The sequence below is a fragment of the Bubalus kerabau genome, chromosome 10 (assembly GCF_029407905.1).
Source record: "Bubalus kerabau isolate K-KA32 ecotype Philippines breed swamp buffalo chromosome 10, PCC_UOA_SB_1v2, whole genome shotgun sequence".
Lineage (NCBI taxonomy): Eukaryota > Metazoa > Chordata > Mammalia > Artiodactyla > Bovidae > Bubalus > Bubalus kerabau.
In genome coordinates this window covers 6,475,906-6,487,501 of record NC_073633.1, presented here as the reverse complement: position 1 = coordinate 6,487,501, position 11,596 = coordinate 6,475,906, and the positions used below count along the sequence as shown (strand labels likewise).

At 43.6% G+C, this 11,596-nt stretch overlaps 1 protein-coding gene across 1 annotated transcript; it reads left to right on the top strand.

The window, feature by feature from the left end:
* Positions 1–891: 891 nt before the first annotated feature.
* LOC129620794 (E3 ubiquitin-protein ligase ARIH2-like) lies at positions 892–3,025 on the top strand. Its single transcript, XM_055536510.1, is given in 2 exon segments — positions 892–1,321; positions 1,324–3,025. Coding segments are annotated over 2 exon segments (1,473 nt in total). The 5' UTR covers positions 892–1,167; the 3' UTR covers positions 2,643–3,025.
* The last annotated feature ends 8,571 nt before the right edge of the window (positions 3,026–11,596 follow it).

The window sequence follows — 11,596 nt, the reverse complement described above, 5'->3', positions numbered from 1 at the left end:
AGAAATTGAAATAATATTTGAAATACAAGTCTGTGTAATTAGTGTAGAAAGCCTACACCTTGAGAAATAAACTTTGAGCCACTGAAGGTAGGTATGCTGGACACTGTATTAATTAGGCTGTTCTGTAAATATATGGTGGAAACTAACTTGAACTAGTTAAGTGAAAAGGAAAAGCTTATAATGATATCAGAGTTTTTACAAAACTCAGGCTTAAGAACGCAGCTGGAGATGCAGAAAAACTTGAACTAAGGACATGAACACTGTTGGGAATCCCCGCCCCCCAACCCCACCCCCCATTCACCACTCTGGCTATATACAGTGCAAAGCATGGTTGCTGTAACTTCTGAGCTTTAGGCCACATAGTTGTAGACTCTTAAGTATTCTGAAAGAGATGGGAATACCAGACCACCTGACCTGCCTCTTGAGAAACCTATATGCAGGTCAGGAAGCAATAGTTCGAACTGGACATGGAACAACAGACTGGTTCCAAATAGGAAAAGGAGTACATCAAGGCTCTATATTGTCACTCTGCTTATTTAACTTATATGCAGAGTACATCATGAGAAATGCTGGGCTGGAAGAAGCACAAGCTGGAATCAAGATTGCCAGGAGATATATCAATAACCTCAGATATGCAGATGACACCACCCTTATGGCAGAAAGTGAAGAGGCACTAAAAAGCCTCTTGATGAAAAGGAAAGAGGAGAGTGAAAAAGTTGGCTTAAAGCTCAACATTCAGAAAACGAAGATCATGGCATCCGGTCCCATCACTTCATGGGAAATAGATGGGGAAACAGTGGAAACAGTGTCAGACTTTATTTTTGGGGGCTCCAAAATCATGGCAGATGGTAACTGCAGCCATGAAATTAAAAGACGCTTACTCCTAGCGCGGGCGTTGACCAGCGTTGGCCCGCCGCCTCCGCCGCCGCCGCGCCTGGGTCCGGTTCTTCTGGCCTGGCCCGACCCGGTCTGGCCCGCCCGGGCTCAGCGGCTGCGGGGCTGCGGCTCCCGATGGAAATTATATGAATGACTATTTAGGTGACATCTTCCTGCAAGATCTTCAAGAATTACAGAAGACAAAAACACTAATGAGTTTGAGAAAGTGGTGAAGTTTGGGGGGAGGGAAAAAAACTGCTTTCCTGATCTGCAACTTGACTGGATGTTAAGATGTCTGTGGACATGAATAGCCAGGGGTCTGACAGCAACGAAGAGGACTATGACCCAAATTGTGAGGAGGAGGAAGAGGATGAGGACCCCGGGGACATAGAGGACTATTACGTGGGAGTGGCCAGCGATGTGGAGCAGCAGGGGGCCGACTCCTTCACCCTGAGGAGTACCAGTTCAAGTGCTTGACCTACAAGGAGTCCGAGGGTGCCCTCAATGAGCACATGACCAGCTTAGCTTCTGTCCTAAAGGTATCTCATTCAGTTGCTAAACTTATATTAGTTAATTTCCACTGGCAAGTTGCCGAAATACTGGACAGATACAAGTCTAATTCTGCTCAGCTGCTCGTTGAGGCCCGAGTTCAGCCCAATCCATCAAAACATATGCCCCCGGCCCACTCCCCTCACCACTGCGCAGTGTGTATGCAGTTTGTGCGGAAGGAAAACCTCCTCTCTCTGGCCTGTCAGCACCAGTTCTGCCGCAGCTGCTGGGAGCAGCACTGCTCCATACTCGTCAAGGACGGTTTTGGTGTGGGTGTCTCTTGCATGGCTCAGGACTGCCCACTTCGAACACCAGAGGACTTCGTGTTTCCGTTGCTGCCCAATGAAGAACTGAGAGATAAATACAGGCGCTACCTCTTCAGGGACTATGTGGAGAGTCACTACCAGCTCCAGCTATGCCCTGGTGCAGACTGCCCCATGGTTATCCGGGTACAGGAGCCCAGAGCTCGCCGAGTACAGTGCAATCGGTGCAACGAGGTCTTCTGTTTCAAGTGTCGTCAGATGTATCATGCCCCCACAGACTGCGCCACAATCCGGAAATGGCTCACGAAGCGTGCAGACGACTCTGAAACAGCCAACTACATTAGTGCCCACACTAAAGACTGTCCCAAGTGCAACATCTGCATTGAGAAGAACGGCGGCTGCAATCACATGCAATGCTCCAAGTGTAAACACGACTTCTGCTGGATGTGTCTAGGAGATTGGAAGACCCACGGCAGCGACTACTATGAGTGCAGCCGGTACAAGGAGAACCCCGACATTGTCAACCAGAGCCAGCAAGCCCAGGCCAGGGAGGCCCTCAAGAAATACTTGTTCTACTTTGAGAGGTGGGAAAACCACAACAAGAGCTTGCAGCTGGAGGCACAGACATACCAGCGGATTCACGAGAAGATCCAGGAGAGGGTCATAAATAACCTGGGGACCTGGATCGACTGGCAGTACCTCCAGAACGCAGCCAAGCTCTTGGCCGAGTGTCGATACACCCTGCAGTACACGTATCCATACGCCTACTACATGGAGTCCGGGCCCAGGAAGAAGCTATTTGAATACCAGCAGGCTCAGCTGGAGGCTGAGATGGAAAACCTGTCGTGGAAAGTGGAGCGGGCAGACAGCTATGACAGAGGGGACTTACAGAACCAGATGCACATAGCAGAGCAGCGGAGGAGAACGCTGCTGAAGGACTTCCATGACACCTAGACTGGGACTCGGGCGTGCCAGCATGAGGATGATGTGGCTGCGAGGTCTCTTGGCTGCCATGCTGGATGCTGCAGGCTCCCTGCCTCTCACGACCCCAGGCAACAGCCAGGACCCCACTCCTGAGAGACACTGGCCACACACCTCTTAGTCGATTTCTGGTTGTTGTTTTTTTTTCCCCTCCTCTTTTTGCTTTTTGTTTCCACCAGGGTAGAGGCCCCGTTGAATTGGCCTCTTCTCAGGACCGTCAGTTCCCCCTGGATAGTTGCTGGGAGGGAAGGAAAGTTTTTCTGAATGACTATTAATAGTATTAGATCATTACAACTTATGTAATTTTCAAAGGTTGTACAATTATACAAAAAAAAAACAAAACAAAACAAACCGGGGGGCAAACAAACCATAGAATGACACAGAACCCTTTTTAAAAATAAACTGGCATTGGAGTGTCTATAAAAAAAAAAAAAAAAAAGACGCTTACTCCTTGGAAGGAAAGTTATGACCAACCTAGATAGCATATTCAAAAGCAGAGACAGTACTTTGCCAACAAAGGTCCGTCTAGTCAAGGCTATGGTTTTTCCAGTGGTCATGTATGGATGTGAGAGTTAGACTGTGAAGAAGGCTGAGCGCCGAAGAATTGATGCTTTTGAACTGTGGTGTTGGAGAAGACTCTTGAGAGTCCCTTGGACTGTAGGGAGACCCAACCAGTCCATTCTGAAGGAGATCAGCCCTGGGATTTCTTTGGAAGGAATGATGCTAAAGCTGAAACTCCAGTACTTTGGCCACCTCATGTGAAGAGTTGACTCATTGGAAAAGACTCTGATGCTAGGAGAGATTTGGGGCAGGAGGAGAAGGGGACGTCAGAGGGTGAGATGGCTGGATCGCATCACTGACTTGGACATGGGTTTGGGTGGATTCTGGGAGTTGGTGATGGACAGGGAGGCCTGGTGTGCTGCAGTTCATGGGGTCGCAAAGAGTCAGACATGACTGAGCGACTGAGCTGAACTGAACTGAAAGAGATCCTCACTGAACTCTCAGGGAGCAGCTCAATAACCCAGTTGAGTCAATGACCAAGTTTCTTCGGGTTAATTCAGTGTGACTGGCAACACGAGCAGAGACATATTGGAACAAGGTGCCCCAACTAGTTATGTGAAAGGGAGAGGTAACTGGAGTGGGAAATCCTGTAGGTGATCACCAGCAAGAACAAGCTCATTGATGCTGGAAGCAAAGAGGATAGTTTAAATTGTGGGTAATCCAAATGGGATATATGGAATGAGACAACTGAACAAGAAGAGCCAGACAAGGACTATGCCAGAGGCTGGGCCAAAATCTCCCCTGGTAAAAGCCTGTACCAATATCACAGTGAGGAACCGACTGTTAGGGCAAGGGTTGTCTGTCTGTCATTTATCATTTGCTGCTCTGTCGGCTACAGTTAAACATTTGTATGCAAAATAAGAAGTCTGTTTCATAGAGCAGTTTTAGTTTTAAATCCTTGTGTCATCTTTTTAAGCTGTAAGTAAAGAAACCTTTTTAAAGAGAGCAAACATGTAGAAAGCAGTAAGAAATCTAGACTCCGTTATGCCTGACGGATACTGCAACGCACTGGAAAGCACTTGCGTTAGTCTGCTGGGGCTGCCACTTCCGGTCTCTCTCTTCTGTGTCCACATTTCCTCTCCTTATAAGGGCACTAATCATATTAAATCAGGGCCCTTTCTAAAGATCTCATTTTAACTTAACTCTTTAAAAACTTTATTTCCAATCACAGTCACATTTGAAGTACTAGGATTTAGAACTTCAACATATGAAGTTGGAGGAAGGGAACATCAGAGACACAAGTCAGCCCATAACACTTGAAATGCAAACTTTTAAACTCTCAGATATATTATTTTATTGGTCTTCATGAAAAATTTTTTCCACATTGCAGGGAGACTTGCATTGCCATTATCTCAAGTGAACAGATAAGAAGGCTGCAGGTAACAGTCGGCAGAATCATGACCCCAGATCAAATGCTCAGTCTCCAAGATCACAATGCTTCCACAAGCTGTCACTTCCACTAATCTCATCGAGAAGCAATTACGAGCTGCTGAGGTCCAGTTTGGGCAAGGCAGACTGGGACTGCAATAGGAGAGCTGCTCTAAATACTGCAGAATAGGCATCTGGACTTTGGATAATTTAATTGGTATGAAGATTGGGAAAAAAGGAGCCTTGAAATATAGCTGAATGCCTTGTCATCTGGGGTTTGCTTGGCTATTTTTCACTGAGGTTGTTCAAATCCAACTGAAGGCATTCCAGACAGATTCTACCCAGAAAACTCTCATTTTAAAAAGTGCTGACATGGCCATGGGCATTGCTCTTGAGATGTAGGCAGATCTGATACTCATGCACCTTTTTGTAAAGTCCTGATCCAGCTCTAAGTATAAATTGGATTTGCCTGTCTCAGAGTCACCCACCTGACAGGCCCCCAAAACACAATTCTGATTACTTCATAGCAGTATTCCCAGAGGTATCTTGTTAGCGCAATCACAGAACCATTTGAAATCGAGGGGAAAGTCCTGGCAAATGAACTACTGAAATAGTTGTACTTTACAAGGCTTACATGGCCCAGTTTGCTGTAGCACTGATGAAAAACAGAAACTTCAGAATGGAATCCCTACAGGCTTGGGATGGGGGTAAGATCAGGCAACGGAGTTCTGTTTCAGAAATCCTGTCATGCTTTTGGACTGAAAGTCAACCTGTTGCCTCTAAATTCTGAAACAGTGGTCACTTCTAGCACCTACTGTTTAGCTAGATGCAACCTTTCATTTTAGTCTGCGTCCTACTTCTTAGGTAATGGGTTTCAATAAAAATACAAAATAATGCCATTTGCAGAAACATGGATGGACCTAGAGATTCTCATAATGACTGGAGTAATTCAGACAGAAAGACAAATAATGTGATATTGCTTATATGAGGAATCTAAAAAAAGCCTACAAATGAACTTATCTACAAAACTGAAATCGAGTTACAGATAAACTTATGGTTGCTAGGGTGGTAAGAGGGGGATATGGGCTTCCCAGGTGGTGCTAGTGGTAAAGAACCCGCCAACCAAAGCAGGAGATGGAAAGTGATGTGAGTTCAATCCCTGGGTTGGGAAGGTATTTCTTGCCTGGAGAATCCCTTGGATAGAGGAGCTTGGCGGGCTACAGTCCGTGGGGTTGCAAAGAGTCAGGCATGACTGAAGCGACTTCATACACACACACACACACACACACAAGAGGGATATAAACTGGAGGAGTGGGTTGACACATACGCACTACTATATATAAAACAGAACTAATAAGCACCTCCAGTATAGCACAGGGAACTCTACTCAATACTCTGTAATGGCCTATATGGGAAAAGAAAGAATGGGGAAAGAGTGGATATAGGTATACGTATAGCTGATTCACTTTGCTGTAATACAACATTGTAAATCAATTATACCAATACAAATTTAAAAAAATTTTAGTGTAAAAACTAAACGAAGCAACAATAACAAAAAAGAAAATGTTATGGCCAATTGCCCACAGCTTACCATCAACAGGAATGCCTTTTCATCTCTCCCTTGTCCCTCACCTTTGTACCACACCCCAAGCTAACTAAATTGCACTGAAAAGGAGACTGAGCTCCAGTTCAAATGTTGGGTTGAGCGCAACATTTCCCTCCAGTCTTTCTCTAAGACTCCATTGAAATAAAATTTTAGGGGCACACAAGGAATAAACATATGCAGCAACTTGAACAAGAGTGAGGTGGTGATTATTAGTGGATTGATGGATCTCAACAAATATATGAAAGCCAGAAAATGGAGCAATATGTATGGCCTCACACAGTAAACACACTCCTGGGACACATGTCAGAGAAATTCTCACTTAGGTCCACAGGGAGCATGTTCATGGATGGTTCTTGCACACGAACACAATGGCCATTTAAGGTAATGGGAAGCAGGAAGAAACTTTGGGAAAAGATAATTAAAGAGGAGTGAGAACATTCTATGAAACACTGGACAGTAACAAATAGAAAAATTAGACATAGAATGAGAATTTATGAGAAAAGTAAAAATGAGGAAGCACAATGTTATCTGTGTAAAGACTAACACACAACAGAGCATATTATTAACAATTACATGCATATTTTGAGGACATGTAAATACATTACTGCAGGTACCTACAGGGAAGAGGCAGATGGAAAGAAATGAAAGACTAGAGAAGAAGGGGAAAATATAATAATAGAGGGTACTCATTTAAGTTACTAGTAACAATGTGCTCTGCATAGCATGCCTGGGAGCCTACAGGAAAAATACACTGAGTGGTATGGATTGGATGAAACAGGGAAGAAGCTACATATCAGAATGGAGGGTCAACAATCTATGTACTATAACATCAAAATGATCTCACATATTTATACTCCTACATTTATTTATATACATATAAAAATTACTTGAAGACACACTCTAACTTTTCAATATAAGCAAGTCTAAATAATTTCATTTTTCACTATGCTGCATACATTGTTTAGATTAAAAATTAAGAAAAAGAGGGGCTGTAATACACTGAGAAAAACTCAATTTACTCTCTTTTTTTCAAGGGAAAAAACCACACACAAATAGGGAAGAGAATGCCTGAAGGAAATGTAGGTTAAGATTTTAACATGTGGAGTGCCTACAGTCTTATTTTAAAACTTGACTTTCTCTGTATGTTTTAAGGAATAACTCTGAAAACACAAGAAGAGGCTCTGGAGAGCAGCTGCCATGGGGCAGCCATTCAGGACATTGGTTTGGGAATTCTATAAACCCTATTAAAAACTTGGGTTTCTTAGGATCTGAAGGTTACTGGATTTTTTTACTAATGAAAGTCTAGCCCACCAGCAATACGAAGTTTCTACTCTGTGATAGGAAAATACTGTTAACTGAACCCATCATTAAATTGGAGAAAACCTAGAACTCCAGTGGAAAACAGTTTTATTGATTCCCCACATTTGCCACTGAGCTACCAGCAGCAGCTCTCATGGTCTTACCCAGCCAGGCAGAGAATTTGCTTTGTTGTGTGATAGCTGCAGTCAGATCTTCCTGTCTAGATGAAGATTCCATACAAATCCCAGGAAAACGAAACAAAGGGTAAACTGCAAATAATTTCTGTGGGTCATCAGGATGGCTTTTTGTTTTAATGGCAATTATGTTATGAGCATTCAGCACTGAATAGGGAAATAACACAAAGACACTAACGTAAGCCATACTCAGACAGCTGACAGATACTATATGTACTGTACACTGAGTAGAGAAGACAATTACAGACAATTTACAAGGTCTGTAAAGAAAAGAAACAGTTGCTTCATGGCACAAAGACTAAATGGGTGAACCCTTAAAGCTCCTTTCCTTTCTTCTCTGGGCACTACCTCAGGGTGGCATTCACGAATCATTTTGAAAGGTTTCCAGTAAAACTTTATTCCATATTTCCAAAGCAAAGACTATTTACAACATGAGAACTGTACACTAAGTTTAGAACATCAAAATAGCAAATTAGAGCCAAATAAAATGATATATGCAAATACATCCATTTTAACAGTTAAAACTAAGTTGTTGGGATTTCCCATTTAATTTTCGGGGGACCTAAGCATTCACAATTCATTTCACAATCATCTAACTCTCATGAGGCATAAAGGGACGGGAGTGGAATTTTTACAGAGAGGTCTAAAAAGTGCAATGACTCTAACCTAGAAATTAGCTTTAGCAAATAATAGTATAATAATAATAAATTTTCCAAATAAAAACTCTTGGTTAATCCTAGTCCAAGTACAGGGTACTGAAGAGAATCTATTTAAATAGCTATGTTTATGATAAGAAATTTTTGTGTTTCAAAATTTGATCTTCTCAATGGGCAGTTCTGTGATTAAGATTTAGAATGAATTTATTCTAATTAGCTTTTCTGTCAGCATAACCTTGAGGGATTTTCTTTTTCTATTTTTTTCTCAGCATGAAGTCCTGCTGGAACAAAATTAAATTTGGTGAGATTTGGGAATTCAGTTGTGCTTTTCCTTGAAATTTGATCATTTAAAGTCAAACCAAATGGAAAACCAGCAGCTTTCCAAAAGCAGAGACACTTGTATGTTGAAACATGATTTTCTAATTCCAAAGACAAATTAACCTACTGATTCAAAGCAAGTCAGGCCTTGGCCCAGCTCTTTATTGTACTGATGATTCCTGCTGCCTGTGTGATTTCAGTGAGAACATAATTGTTGATCTACAACAGCAGACAAGCCTATGGGTGTGGCCTTCAGATTAAGGCCAGCATGGGGTAATCCCAAGGCCAGGAGGGGGATGTCACCCACATGGGGTGACGAGTCATCACAATATTTATGCAGCTATCAGGGTACATCGACATCAGATCCTCTACAACAACACTGTAATACGTTCAATCACCAGGAAGGTCATAACTCAAGCAGAAGATGACTAGGCAAAACAATCTGCGTGCACAGCTCTTAGAGTACCCTCTGAGTAGAAGGTTCTGGGGCATGGCTTTGGCTATCATGCCTTCTGAGGCTGCTTTATGGTGCTGATTCCGGGGATGCTGCAGAAACCGTCATTTTAATTCAGAGACAATCTGATGGGGACTAAAAAGCACTGTTCTCCAAGCTTGCAGAGAGAAATATTTTTTTTTCTTATGCAGTATACATTCTAGGTGGAAGTGCCAGAGATGAATCAAAAATAACTATAAAGGTAATATCAGGTGGTTTCAGTGCTATGAAATAGAGAACCCCTGGGGGTAGCAATTTGCCAGGTAGAGCCAGAAGGCAGTGGAGAAAACAAGTAAGGAAGACAGTGCTATGGATGTGACAGGCAGGAAGAAGAGGGGTATCTCAGGGTGCTGTAACTTAGGCATTACTGCCAACTGGGGCCAGATAACTGTGTCACAGAGGGCTGGTCTGTGTCCTGCAGGACGTGAGCAGTGTTTCTGGCTGCTCCCCAGGAACATGCCCAGAGCACACCCCATCTGTGACAACCAAAAATGTCTCCAGATATTGCTGACAATCCCTCGGAACATTTGAGACTCTCTAGTTGAGAACAGCTAGCTCACATAGGGTCTTAGAAGCAGGAGCAATAGGCAAAATATTTAACTCACGCAGCAAGAGCACTGGCCACTCAGACCAGACACCCTCTATAAATAATCCACAGAGCTGTAGCAATGCATCCTGGATGAATATCAGCCCTGCTATAGCTCACAATAAGGAGTTTGAATTATATTATAATTGTGATAAAAAAGCTATAGTAGCAATTCCTATTTGTCCATTAAAACAAAAAGTGACATGATTTCTTTTATGTTATTCAAAAAGACCAATTCAGCTGCTAAGCAGAGAACAGATTTCAGGGCAGGGAGCGGGAGAGGACACAGGGAGACTGGGGGGAGGTTTCTGAAGAGGTCTACATGCAAAGGTGCTGCTGGCTGGGGCTAGGCTAAGAGCGGCGGGGACAAATCAGAGTGACCACAACACATTCGAGACATGGAGGGCAACTGAGAAACGAGGGATCATAACTAGGTTTGGGGAGAAGGCAATGGCACCCCACTCCAGTACTCTCGCCTGGAAAATCCCAGGGACAGAGGAGCCTGGTGGGCTGCTGTCTATGGGGTCGCATAGAGTCGGACACGAATGAGCGACTTCACTTTCACTTTTCACTTTCATGCATTGGAGAAGGAAATGGCAACCCATTCCAGTGCTCTTGCCTGGAGAATCCCAGGGACGGCGGAGCCTGGTGGGCTGCCGTCTATGGGGTCGCACAGAGTCGGACACGACTGAAGTGACTTGGCAGCAGTAGTAGCAGCAACTAGGTTTGGACTTAACAACTGAGTGAATGGTGTTCGTGTATAAAGATGAGGAAGACTAGGTAAAGAACGGATTTCAGAAGGGTAATCAAAAATTCTTTTTTTAGGTATGTTAAAGTTTCAGATGCCTATGAAACATCTAAATGAAGTTGTCCAACCAGTACCAGCTGGGAACGTGAGACTAGAGGTCTGAACAAATTTGATAATCACCAGCATATATAATCTAGAAAAAACTGATATCCAGAGTGTGTGTTTACATAGGTAATCAACACAGGACAAGCCACCAACCATTTAAATCAATGTATCTCCTCACTTTGTAAAGATGAACTTATATATTTCATGGCCTGCCTCCCATAACCTTCCATGTCTTCCCTACAACTGACAAAGATTCAGTTCAGTTCAGTTCAGTCGCTCAGTCGTGTCTGACTCCTTGCAACCCCATGAATCGAACCACGCCACACCTCCCTGTCCATCACCAACTCCCAGAGTTCACTCAGACTCATGTCCATCCAGTCAGTGATGTCATCCAGCCATCTCATCCTCTGTCGTCCCCTTCTCCTCTTGCCCCCAATCTCTCCCAGCATCAGAGTCTTTTCCAATGAGTCAACTCTTCGCATGAGGTGGCCAAAGTACTGGAGTTTCAGCTTTAGCATCATTCCTTCCAAAGAAATCCCAGGGCTGATCGCCTTCAGAATTGGACTGGTAGGATCTCCTTGCAGTCCAAGGGACTCTCAAGAGTCTTCGCCAACACCACAGTTCAAAAGCATCAATTCTTCAGCGCTCAGGCTTCTTCACAGTCCAACTCTCACATCCATACATGACCACAGGAAAAACCATAGCCTTGACTAGACGGACCTTTGTTGGCAAAGTAATGTCTCTGCTTTTGAATATGCTATCTAGGTTGGTCATAACTTTCCTTCCAAAGAGTAAGTGTCTTTTAATTTCATGGCTGCAGTCACCATCTGCAGTGATTTTGGAGCCCAAAAAAATAAAGTCTGACACTTTCCACTGTTTCCCCATCTATTTCCCATGAAGTGATGGGACCAGATGCCATGATCTTTGTTTTCTGAATGTCGAGCTTTAAGCCAACTTTTTCACTCTCCTCTTTCACTTTCATCGAGAGGCTTT